Here is a 13,673-nt window from a genome sequence, read left to right as displayed (position 1 = left end):
TATAATCAATCCTCAATAAACTTTCATTTTATTTCTTGACAATTACAACCCATAAGGGCATTTCAAATGAAAAAAATTCATAATTGATACTTCACTTGTACTATCAACTTGTTACTCCAGTTTAAAAAATACTTAAATAAATTACAGATTTTGTAGTCACGTTTTAGAAGTTCTTCAAAGCTTGAATTTTTAAACAGTTCTTCCTTGAGTCTGAACCCAGTTCATACCAGTTATTCTAAGAAGAAAACAAACAAACAAAAAAGAACAAAATGACAGGAAGTTACAAGCTTTGATGTTAACTGGGCTTTATGTGCTTATTTCCTTCCTAATTAAATAACTGCTCAAATACTTACCTCCATTAGCTTCTATATACAAATGCAAAAGGCATGATTTGAAAGTTCCAGAAGTTTTCTATATGTAAATAGACACTCTGTCTGGTGTTATTTGTTGAGTCGCCTTGCACTGCTACACTTCTTTGAATATTACCATCAGCCCCAAGGAGGCTGTTCCCATGAGCTCCTATTGATCATAACAGATTCCCTAAGAAAGACTGTACCTGCCCATGTGAGAGGGCTAGAGTTAAGCACATATTCTTAGTAAATTCTCAACTGCAAATTTACTGCCTTTGCAAGTAATTCAAATAATATTTTTCTCACTGAATTCCGCAAAGTGAGATTTTGTTGTTATTTCACAGAGAAAATATTTTTCTGACTGAATGCAAATTTTATTTTCCAGTTTATCTATAATAATTATATATATTTATGGAATGCTCTATAGAATTTGGACACACACACACATGTATAAACTATTTATTTGTGATAAAGGCATTCAGACACTTTTCTTCTAGCTTTCTGGAAACTACTCTATTATCTATAGTCACTTTATTGTGCAATAACACACCAGAATGTAATTCTTCTGTTCCTTAGTAGCTGTTGACTGCCAATTCCATGCCATGTGTACCTTACTCGCCACAGACTATGGTAACTTCCACTCTCCTATCAACTTCTATGAGATGAAGTTACTCATATTCTATATAAGAGTGAGATTCATGTGTTACTCATCTTTCTGTGCCTGACTTAACACAATATTTTGACATAATATCTTTTAATTCCATCCATATCCATGCTGCCACAAATGACAAGATTTCATCCACTTGTCATGGCTGAATGAGTAAGGAAACTTGTAAAATGTGATTTGTTCTTTCCCTGTAGGTTCCAGTTTTGCACCATCCTCTACTATTTATGCAAACAATTCAGTTTCCAACTCCACAAATTTCAGTGGGTCACAGCAGGTACAGTTTTTTTTTATATATTTTCTAAAATGTGAAGAGTACTTTCAAGTTGTGTTGTAAATGTTCAGTCTCTGAAACTAAGTTTTTCTCTCTCTCTCCTTTTTTTAAAAAATTAAGATAGCATTTCAAGATTTTTTTTAAAAAAAAAAAAAGTACCTGTGGAGAATTCCTGAGATATTTGTTATTTTGGCTATTTTAGATTTGTTGGTTGTTAAAGACTTGCCTGTTAAACATTTGCGTCATAGTCATTTTAATCATTTGGCAGGAAATTGTGTAATGTATTACATACTTTCCTATTATCTTAAAACACAGCAAACACAGTTTTGTTCGTCTTGATAAACAGTTATCATTATGAATGTTAATACATCTAGCTGTAATCAATCACGAAATTGTACTGTAGTCTTTGAGAAATAGTCCTAAAAAGTAACAGTGGTTACTAAACAAAATACCTCCAAGAACTACCATTTGCATTTAAAAATTTTATTGTTCTAAATGTTTATTGTTTAGTTCTGTTTTTTGAATAAATCTCTGAGTCCTATTTTCCTGACAGCCAAAACTTTTATTTTGATCACTTAACTTCCTTGTATCAGTCCTTAATTCTTCTATTAATTATATTCTTTTGATGCTTTCATAAATTTTAAAATCTAGGATGCTATCACTACATGTATGACAGGAATGAACTCTCCTGAGGGAGTGCCTTCACACACCGATGAATTGGTGTTCTGTCTAGACACTTTAGAGTCTTTAGTCCTTTTCCTGACTCTCAGCCATGGTCAGGGCAGTTGAGAATGAAACAAAGCTGATTACTGGGCACACAATATACACTCTTACTTTAATCACTGACTCTAACATATTTAAAAATGTAAGTTACTATGCAAATACTTTCTTCACTTACTGATAGAATCCTATTACTAGCCTTATTGAAATTTTATTAATACAACAAAAGGCTAAAAATAAATTTTGTTAATATGGAGTAAAAATATTTTGATTGGACTCATCTGTGAAATTTGGCTTTAATTCAAAAAGTGTCTTATCTCACTATATATTTCATTTAAAATTAAGAATTTCTGATAAGTTTATTCCACTAATTTATTGTTACAGCAGGTATTTATTAAGCACTTTCTACATGTCATATTTTTGGCTAGACTTTGCAAATTTTTAAATACATAAACCTTTGTTTTCTGATCTCTTGAAGGACATTCACCCCTTGAAAGATGGATATAAAATAACATGCCAGAGGATAGAATGTAGAAATACAAGAGGTGAAATGTACACTTGGTAGAAGGGTACCATAAAGAAAAGACACACTTATTCTCCTCAGGAAGATTTTGTAAAGGCATAAATAACAACAGGTCTAATTCTCTTTGAGGATTTATAATGGATCTGTTCACAAACATAATTTGTAGTTTGAACCAAGGTCAGAGTACTAGCTTATTTTGTTTTGAAAATACTGGGTACTTACTACAGTACAGTAGGGGACATGAACATGAAGGGTCTGCTTCATTCTTGCCCCATGGAACTTATGGCCTATAGAGAAGCAGACTATCAAGTAACAACGTGAAAATAAATTCACAAAGAGAATTAGAAGACCTAAGGGAGACAACAGGATACCACTAAATATGAATAGGAATTTAACCATTCATGGGAGAGTATTACAGAAGGCTTTCTTGAGGAAAGCATGTTTACATCAGAATGGTGAATACTTTGGTGAAGAACAAAGATAAGAGTGTAAGAGGGAAAGAAGGAAACAAGTGCTAGGCACTTAATAGATGGAAAGCTTGGTATGTCATTGAACTGGAGGAAGGCTGGAAGAGATGTTGGGGTAACATTATTGAAAAGGTTGGTGGGCCTGCTTACATAGGGTCCCACAGAAGAACAGTGAATAAAGAATTCTGAGCAAAAGAGTATGATAGAATTTGATCACTCTGGCCTCAGAATCTTTGAAAAAATTTCAGAAATGGAAGCAATATAAGTTAGAACAGAAATACATTGGTTGCTATAGGAAGTGAAGATTGCATAGATAAGTAGCAAAAGTAGAAATGAAGAGAAAGGACTATCTTGGAACTATTCCAGGGTGAAAACATCATCATCTTTCCCAGAGACCAGTAGAAGACTATCTCACTGTGCAACTCCTTTTGCTTCTCAGGTTAGCGGCAGACTAATAGAGTTTTAACACAAGATGCTAGAATACAATTTCCAGTTCTAGCCCAGAAGGTTATTAGTCATGTGACCTAGATGCAAGTCACTTGGAATTCTGTGTGTTAATTAGTATTAAACATAAAATGTGAGTAACAATAATGTCATAGAGAAGGTTGTGAATGGAAAGTGAACATTCCTATTTAGGACTGTTGAACAGTGCTTTGACCCAGCATAAACACTAAGTAAGTCTTGCCATCACTACTTCACTTTGAGAAATCACTGTTGTTAAGGTCTTTGATCAAATTGAGATTTTTCTCTTTGGCTCATAGATAGTGTTGAGGAATACTAGATTTGGGGATTATCACACTACTAGAATTTTAGATTTCTGCCATGTTCCTTAATCCTTTCTGATAGTGCACATATTTAATTATACAGAGAATTTTTCTGGAAATCACATCAAATCAAGATCTTTTTTCCCTTTAGAACTTGCTACAACAGGGCATTTTCATCCTGACTAAGAATTTGTCATAGCTGATAAAATGTTGAGCTAAAGCACAGTAGATGTATTACCATTTATCACAACAAATCCTTACTCACTATCCTATGATGTGAATCAAGTAAGTAGTAGGTAATTGAACCTGAGCTTGCAGGCTTTGCAAGCAAGTGCCTTTGACTGCTGAGCCATCTCCCCAGCCCAGTACTTTCATTTTTGTCTACAACAAAAGAGACAGGCTAATCTTTTTGTTTATTTGTAAGGAAAAAGGGAGTGAGAGAGAAGAGAATGGACATGGCATGGCTTCTTGCTACTGCAAATGAACTCTAAACACATGTGCCACTTTGTGCATCTGGCCTTACGTCAGTACTGGGGGATCAAACACAGGCCATCAGGCTTTACAAGCAAGTGCCTTAACCACTAAGCCATTTCATGCACATTGAGGTCTATATGGACGAAAAGGACTGCTAATGTGTTAGGTGATGTGTAAGAATTGATTGAATGAATATAAGCTGATTTCACCTCCTTTCCTCTTCCAGCATATAGCTCCTAATGGCCTATTTCTTTAGATAATTCAGTACGGAGGATAAAATAAAAAATATGTAACAGTTGGTCCAGTTAAAATTTATATACTAGACATAGTTTACAATGCCAGTAGAAAGGTTCATTACTGTTGTATGTCTAAGATGATAATGAAATAGTCTGTACTCATTAGAATCATCACAAAGACTCAGAATCAAATTGAACAGAATTTAAAATTTTTCAGTTATAATAATGATTGATCTTTGTTTGGACTATACTAGAAGGTTATTTCTCTTTCAAATACACACATTTTGATTATTTGTTTCAGGATTATCCATCCTACACAGCCTTTGGCCAAAACCAATATGCACAGTATTACTCAGCATCAACATATGGGGCATATATGACATCAAATAACACAGCTGATGGCACATCATCATCAACCTCGACTTACCAGTTGCAAGAATCTCTTCCTGGATTGACTAGCCAACCAGGTACAGTTCCTCATGCAAGGGAAGAAGTTTTAATCATTCTGTGCAATCTAATAATTTAGAGAAAATGGGCACTGCAGAAACATGCCTGAGAACAACTTGGCAATTGTGTTGATGCTTAATGTGTGTTAGTCTTCATGCATAAGACAGGTTCCTTGGCTTTACAGAAATCCCCTTTTTTACATGTGTCACTGATAAGAGACTTTTTTTTTTCCTTTGAAATGACTACGAGTGTGTGAATGAGATGTGAGTGGGTGGACTTTTTGCCAGACTTATTATTTACTTTTTTAACAACTTGACAAAGCAAACTGTAATATTATCTCCTTTGAGTGTAATTGGTATTATTTCCTCTATGCAGGAGAGATTACATAGATCCTTTACTCTTTGGGTCATAGGTAGCTCTAGCCAGTCAACAGTCCAGCACTCCCAGGATTTGTAGGATCAATGGTAGATTTTTTTTTTTTTTTTTTTTTTTTGTGCTCAGTGTATACCTAACATTCACTGTAGGGTTTTCTTTTTCTTTTCAGAAGTTTGCTGACTTCTTATAAAAGTACTTTTTGCTACATAGTCTTTAAAGTTTAAAAGAAAGCTTAAAAGAATCTTAATCAAACTTCCCTTCTAAATTCTTTTTTCTTAATTTTTTTGTTCACTTTTATTTATTTATTTGAGAGCAATACAGAGAGAAACAGGCAGAGCTAGAGAGAGAGAGAATGGGTATGCCAGGGCCACCAGCCACTGCAAACAAACTCCAGACATATGTGCCTCCTTGTGCATCTGGCTAACGTGGGTCCTGGGGAACCAAGCCTCAAACCAGGGTTCTTAAGCTTCACAGGCAAGCACTTAACCACTAAGCCTTCTCTCTAGCCCCCTTCTAAATTCTTGAGAGAATTATCCAAATGATTATAAAATTACAAGGAATGGCAAAGATATTAGAAGCAACCAAGCAATTTTGAAAGAAAAAACCCAAAATTTGAAGAGTCACATTGCCTGACTTCAAGGCTTACAAAGTACAATAATAAAAATGTACAATATTGACAAAAGTATAGATATGCAGAGCAATGAAACAGAATGTGCAGTAAATATACACATGTGCTAGAAAATAAGTTTTATAAACAGTGCATCTGGCTTTGTGGGTCCTGGGGAATCAAATCTGGGTCTTTAGGCTTCACAGGCAAATGCCTTAGCCACTAAGTGATCTCTCCAGGTTCGGTCAATTACTTCTGCCTTGACTAGTAGGGCCAAGATATTTTTTTTAATGCCATCAAACAGTTATTTTCTGTGTTAGGAACTGATTTTCAGTAGCGGCCAAGGTGTCTGTGCAATAATGACTTGTGTTAGTGAACAAGGCAAAAAGCAAGCTAGTAGTTACAGTAGGTATGAGAAAGAGAAAATGCTACCCAATATGCAGAATATTAAGAAGTAAACTAGTTTGGGCATAGAGAATAGCAATGAGACTGACCTTTTAAATTAACAATAATGTTATGCTTATATCATGAATGTTTACTTCTGTGTTAAGTATACTGTAGCCCCCAATACATCATTATGCCTTGTGTTATTTCAGTTAGACATAATTGACTATAGTCCAAAAATGTTATCAGATCAAAAGTTCAACAAATAAAAAAAATTTAATAACTTCTATTATAATATAGTGTTAATATTTTGTTTTATTTGTTTGTGTTATGTCTTATTGTTCTTTGCTTAGGAATTAAGCTTTATCATATATATATGATATATAAAATACATATGATATATATATCATATATATGATATATTAAATATATATATATATAAACTCATAGTAGACATACAGTCCAACACTATCTGTGATTCCAGCCATCCATGCAATGTTTTGGAAGCAAATTTCCAGTGATCGAAGAATGACTGTTCCACCACTTCTAACTATGGAGCCAAGGAAGAATAATATAGACCATATATTTTGTCTTCGTTGCTGCTACGTTTCAGTTTCTTACCTTTACCCACATCTTAGATTACCCCTTTGAATTCTTGGTCCCTGTCCCTCTTAGAGATCCTGCTGAAGCTTTCCATCCTTTCTAAGCCTCCCTGAACATTTGCATCCCAGACAGAACCAGTCCCAGGGTCAGGGCAGTGATACACTTGGGGTACCAAAATTAAGTAAATGCTTATTCTCAAGACACTTGAGTTTGATGCTCTAAAAGTCATATTCATTAGTCCCTGCCTTAATCACATTCCAAACCCAATTTCTTTGAGTCAGTATTTAAATTTCATTAAGTATTTGGCCCAAATGAGTGGTTTCAGCATCCTTGATTAACAAAGAGTGGCAATGCTGTAGGCAAAGATATATTTGTCATGCACTCCTTACACAGCAAAAGAGTTCTTTCTACACCAAATGAATGGGGACGAGGTTGGTTGACAGTTAAGATACAAAACCACAGAATGCCTCATCAAGGTACCATAGACACAAAAATAGACAGGACGGGAAGAAGGTTACTGGAGTTACCAGACTATGGCGACCATGAGTGAAATCCTGTACACACTCACATGCTAGGTGTTAAGGTATAAAGCTTTAGTTCCAGATTTATTTCACTGTAATTTTCATATGATGACAACTGAGTTTCACAGCAGGAAAAACACAGCTGAGAACTCTTATCTTCAGAGTTCAGAATATCTGTTGTAGCCAGCCATGGTGATGCATGCCTTTAATCTCAGCACTTGGGAGGCAGAGGTAGGAGAATCAACAAAAGTTTGAGGCTACTCTAAGACTACATAGTGAATTATAGTTCATCTTGGGCAAGAGTGAGCCCCCTACTTCAAAAAGCCAAGAAAAAAAAAAAGAATATCTGTTGTATTCATGGAAAAAAATATTGAATAAAGGCAGGTAGGATTCTAGGTGGGTTATGGTGGGGGCATTTATAGGTGACACGTTCACCTGGAACCTGGTCATAGTCACTGTTAGAGGGCTGCAGTACCTTCTGCTTCCATTGGTTGCTAATGTCAACAAATGGAGTTTGATATCACTTTCAGATTTTATAAACTCCTGAAAGTTGAAGATGAAATTATTTCTACTTGTAACTATATTATTCTCTCAACCTAAATCATGACACAATATACATGTCTGAATTTTCAAGAAATTCCATGACCTCAGACCTTTTCCCGAAAGTAGTTTTAAGTTTGATTTTGCCTTTTCAGACTTGGAAGGCATCCAAAAAGCAAACAAGTTTGTAACTATCTTTTTTTTCTTCTTTATTAATGGTGAAATCTGATGGATTTAGTTCAAGGGCAAGGAAAAAGAATTTCCCATTAACTGATTCTGCCTTTTGGACTTACAACCCAGACCTAACAATTAAGTCCACAATTTTTCATAGAACATTCACTGAGGACTTCTGTGTTTAAAATAGAAACATACTTTATGTTCAATAAGAGACAGCTGGTTGTTTTGATTTGGAGATAAACCTAATGAAATAAAGTTGGATCTAAATATCCAAAACTTACAAAGGGCAGTTATTCATTACTGTACTGATTAAAGGATAATTATTCAATCATGTAGAAGAGCCTGGGGCAGTTGGTAATGACTGATGTTATCTAGAAATTGTAAATAGCATTCAGTTATTTATTTTACCTTATTAGGTAGTTTGACAATGGATTTAAGTAAACACTGTTGGGCTGATTAAGAACAGACATTTTAGTTCACTATATCACTATGAAGACCTTTATTTACCTTTACATGAAGTTTACCTGGGGTAAATTATGTTTTTGATTTGTATTCATAAAGTTTGAGAATGGATTAGCACATGAAGATGAGATTTTTTTTTATAGTTTCACCTTTCACATAGTTAAACACTTTAAAAATTAAGTGTTGTAAGTTGTTATGTCATTATACTTCACTATGAGATGTTGATAAACACCAAAGTACATTAGCTAATTGAACTTAAGAAGGTGCTCAAAAGAAAAGTGAGTGAGTTAGTAAAATCGTTTCCCTTCCTAAAAAGAAACCAGCTTTGTATGCCATGCAGCAAAGTACACCTCTCATGAAACTCACAATAACCTATAGATGGAGAGGACTTTATATGTTCTTTGCCAAATTACATTTACCCTACCTGTAGTCTTACTGTGCCCTTGTCCATTAACTGAGTTAAATTTGGCAGAGACTAGAGTAAGCAGTTCAAAAATAGTGCCAACAAATGTTTAATGACCAGTTTAGCTGAAGGTCCCACTTTACTCTTTATAAGCAGAAAGGATAGCTTCTTCAGAAGTTCTGAAGGACAGTATTATTATATCTTCATAATCATTGAGTGAGCCCAAGGACATCACATGCCCCTGCAAGCCATGCTGTTTCATTTCATTTTTTTGTTTGTTTGTTTTGCTCTTTTGGACACTTTAAATTGAAAATTGGAAAATTTTACATATGTATAGAATGTTGTTTTGAAATTCCATATCTACTGAAATGGCTGAATCCATTTAACAGTACTTTACATACTCTATTTTGTGGTAAGAAGACATAAAATGTCTTCCCTTAGCAGTAATCCCAATTATGCATAGTATGTTGTTGTTAGCATAGTTTATAGTTTGTACAATAGATGTCTTGAAATAGCCTTGTTATCTGACTAAAACATTCTATCTTTTGCCTGAAAACTCCCCTTTCCCTTTCCTTAGCCCCACAGCTGCTAGCAACCATGATTCTACTTTCTGTTACTATGGTATCAAGTTTTCTACATTCCTCATATGAATGAGATCATGAAATATTTGTCTTTCTGTGCCTGGCTTATTTCACTTAACATTATGACCTCCAGTTCAATCTATATTTTCCCAAATGGCAAAATTTATTTCTATTTTGAGATTGAAATATATATATATTTCACATTTTTCTTTATCCATTCATCTTTTTCTTGATAGTTATTTAGATTGTAGACTAAAACATATTTTGGCTGCTGTGAATATTTTGCAATGAGCATGCATGTAGAAATATCTTGCACATACTGATTTTATTCCTTTGGACATAAACTCAGTAATGCAGTAGTGGACTTGCTGAACCATGTGGTAACTTGATGTTAGTTCTTCAGAAGCTTCCATACTGCTTTCCATAATGGATGTACTAAATTTTTATTAAATTATTTTATTTATTGAGAGAGGATAGAGCCAAGGAAAGACACCTATATGGCTAGAGATCCCACATGGAGGGCCTGGAAAGAAAAGAGAGGAATGAAAGTTCAAGGAGCTCCTGCCATGTGGGGAGTTGGAAGAGAGTAAAAGATCCCATGTACAGAGGAAGGATTAGGGGGCTCTCCCAGCTGTGCCTGAGCCTGGGCCTGGGCTAAGCCAACCCAGGCCCAGACAAAGAAAAAGCCCACCCACAGCTGGAAATTTCCAAGTGATAAGAAAGCCTGCCTCCCCTTGCATCGGTATTTATAAGCTTATAGTAGTGGGTTGTCTTCCAGTTGAGGTGAGTCAGAGGGACAGCTGGCCAGTTACAATTAGGGTCTTTTAGGAAGAGGCTAGCCCTGACAGCAAGTTCTATGGATTGAACTTGACCACCCACAATGTTTAAATCCTACAAAAACCTCCCTCTGGGGGGGGGGGGGGTCCTGGTTGTTTGTGGAGAAGCAGATCTAGGGAACTAGGCAGGAGATAAGAAGTCAGATCATTCTTTACTTTTGCAGCAAGTGCACACTTTCCTGTCTCTTCACTTTCAGGAGCCCAGTCTCCCTAACTGTACCCCCTCTCATTGGGCCTCTCATGAGAAGACACTCCAACTGCTGTTAGAGGACAGGGGATGATGACATCAAATCTTGAACTACTTCCAGCTGAATGGTGGTGTAGAAATATGGCAATTAGAGAGTCTCTCCCAGAGAGGGGAACTATTCTAAAGGACCTTGAAAGTGTATTGATGGAGTGTAAAGAGATTCTCTTGGAAGAAAATGTTGGAGACAATGAATAAAATAAGGCATTAATGAGAAGTGAACACATAGTTAACTGGTCGCTTTTAGGGTTATTCTTCTTGTGAACTTCTAGGGAGAACTTGAGGAAACCCAGGTAGATGGAGCTGGATTGTCTCAGGACCATCTGAGCATGAGTTGGCTGAAACTTTTTCTAGAACTGTTCATCAAATAGTACAGTACTATCTGACATGGTCTGAATCTAGTTTTGTATATGGCTCACAAAACAGAAGCGATATCAGCAGAGTTATCGGGAATACATATATATATGACATTTAACCTTGATAATGTTGAATATACCGTATTTGTATCATAGACTTTCAGTGTGTAACTTTCTAAATTTGTTCTGGCAGTAGCCAGGACCAAAGGTCAGTACCATAGAGCCATTGGGCGCAATTAAGGGATATACAATATACTGTGGGCCTCACAACTTATTTAATGATGTCCTGGAACAAGTTAGAAAGGACTCACCATTGTTGCCAGTATAAGGAAGTTTTTTAAATTAAGCAACTCTTGGTCAGAGACATTCATATATATTATAATTTGAAAGTAACTATTCTGGTATCTATGATGTTTTATTTTATTATAGAATTAGAATTAGTAGAAAGGGAGCTAACATAGCCTTAAGGTCTTTGTTTCCTATTCTGGAAAGCTCTTATTTTATTACTTAATAAGCCACTTGTGTAAATTTTGAGGTATCCCTTCATCTTTGGTTATACATTTTTCTCTGAGTATTTAAGACCAAGAAGGTAGCCAAAATTTATTCAAGGATTAATTTTGGAGGTCACTAATGGCTCTCCAAAAGAGGTTTAGGGGCCCAAGAGTAGTGCGACAGCTTTCCTGATACTGGTGTTTTCTGTTAGGATGAGTCAGGGCCATGCTGACCAAGTAATTTTTCCTTTTTTGGGAATCCAGGAGGACTTATTTATTTGTGACTCAATTTTAGATTGTACACTGATTTTTGGTTTCTGGGTCTGCATACCCTCCCTGGTCAAGAAGACAAGTGACTTACCAGGGGACGAATATAGAAGTGTCCCATCATTTTCAGTGGCCTCATAACCTGGAAGCAGGAACCAAAATATTGGCCTTTTTTAGCTCCAATGATTGCAATTGGCTTTGGCTTCTACATAGGTTATTAGAAGAAAGGAAGTTACACCAACTTTGAAGGGTGTACATAACATCACATTTGATTACTAGAACCTTGCATGTACTATTTTTAAATTCTCACCAGCAGTGTGAAAGGTTCCCTTTTCTCCACATCCTCTCAGCTGCTTGTTATTTTTATGATTTTGCTGATAGGCTTGCTAACAAGTGTGAGATGATATATCTCTATATAGTTTTAATTTGCATTTCTCTAATACTTATTGAGCACATTTTCATATGCCAGTTAAATTTTGAGAAGTGTCTACTCAGATCTTTTGCCCATTTTTAAAATTATATGGAGATATAGATATAGATGATATAGATATAGATATAGATATAGATATAGATATAGATATAAATAGATACAGATACAGATATAGACATATATAAATGATAATGGGTGCAACAGGCCCTCTGGCCATTGTAAATGACCTCAAAGGGAATGCACCAGCTTGTGCATCTGACTTTAACATGGGTACTGAAGAATAAAACCTGGGTCTTTGGGCTTTTTAGGCAAATATCTTGACCACTGAGAAATCTCTCCAGTCCCTCTTTGCCCATTTTTTGATCAGGTTATTTGTGTTCTTGCTATTGAATAGTTGACATTCCTGGTGAACTTTAGATACATTAAATATATGGTATCCCAATATTTTCTCCCATTCTTATTGACTGTTGTAGTCAATAAGACCACAACATTGTTGACCAATAGACACAGATATAGGACTGACCTACTTGTATACTGGAGAGTCTCTTGTTATTTGGAGCAGAAAGCCTTGTTGTTAAGACAGGAGTCACATCAGTATTGCCAAGGAAGCTAGTTCATGTTGGTTAATTAAGTCCAATTTCTCTGCTGCTGAAAGACAATAACAAAAGACCTACACCACTATGCAGGAGCGATGCTTACTTAACTCACACATATACACATACAGAGTGCACATAATGAAAATCTCCCACAAATAACTAAGGAAAAGTCAACTCAACTTCAAAATGGGCAAAAGCTTTTAACAATTCCTTAACAAATAGAAGATACCAGAAACATTCTCCATTATTACTTATCAAGAAAATGCTAATTCAAATGACAGTGAGATGACTCTATCCATCCACAATGACTAAAATAAAACTAACAATACCAGGTATGGTCAGGATGTGGAAAAATGAGGATTTCTGTTAGGGGACTAAGTTAATATTCTCATATCGAAAAGGTTCTGTGTCTACTCACAATATGCATATGTTTTCCTTTTGACCCAGCAATCCCACTGCCAGATAATTTATATTGCCCAATATCCAAGAGGAATGGGTGCTCATGTCTGAAAATGCCTCACATGGTGCAGCAGCTTCAACTCATCATCACCCAACAGTGAGATTAACCCAAATGTCCATCACCAGAAAGGATAAAAGTGAAATATGTACACTTAATAGAGCTCTAGGCACATTACAGAAAAAAAAAAAACAATACTACAAGTTATAATATGGATAATTTCATCCACAAATTGAGAAGAGAATGAAGCCAAACATATTTTGATTTTTTTTAAAAGAACAGTTCATGATGTAGACTAAGGATTTAATAAATATAATGCTATTCTTCACAGTTTTCTTTAAAAGCTAGGCTTAACTCCCATCAAAATTCCTTTACCCATATTGTGTCCATATTCTTTGAGCACTTTTAAGATCTTTAAGACTTG

General features: G+C 35.4%; 1 protein-coding gene across 5 annotated transcripts in view; it reads left to right on the top strand.

The window, feature by feature from the left end:
• The window catches only part of Eya4 (EYA transcriptional coactivator and phosphatase 4), a 280,436-nt gene that overhangs the window by 222,386 nt on the left and 44,377 nt on the right, over positions 1-13,673 (top strand). For all 5 annotated transcript variants that reach the window (XM_045159204.1, XM_045159203.1, XM_045159202.1 and 2 more), the window contains 2 exons: positions 1,212-1,291; positions 4,774-4,939. In XM_045159204.1, coding sequence (XP_045015139.1) covers positions 1,212-1,291; positions 4,774-4,939 — 246 coding nt within the window. The remainder of the gene's footprint in view (positions 1-1,211; positions 1,292-4,773; positions 4,940-13,673) is intronic.

Source organism: Jaculus jaculus, chromosome 9, assembly GCF_020740685.1.
Source record: "Jaculus jaculus isolate mJacJac1 chromosome 9, mJacJac1.mat.Y.cur, whole genome shotgun sequence".
Taxonomy (NCBI): Eukaryota; Metazoa; Chordata; class Mammalia; order Rodentia; family Dipodidae; genus Jaculus; species Jaculus jaculus.
This window is presented reverse-complemented; position numbering and strand designations above follow the sequence as displayed.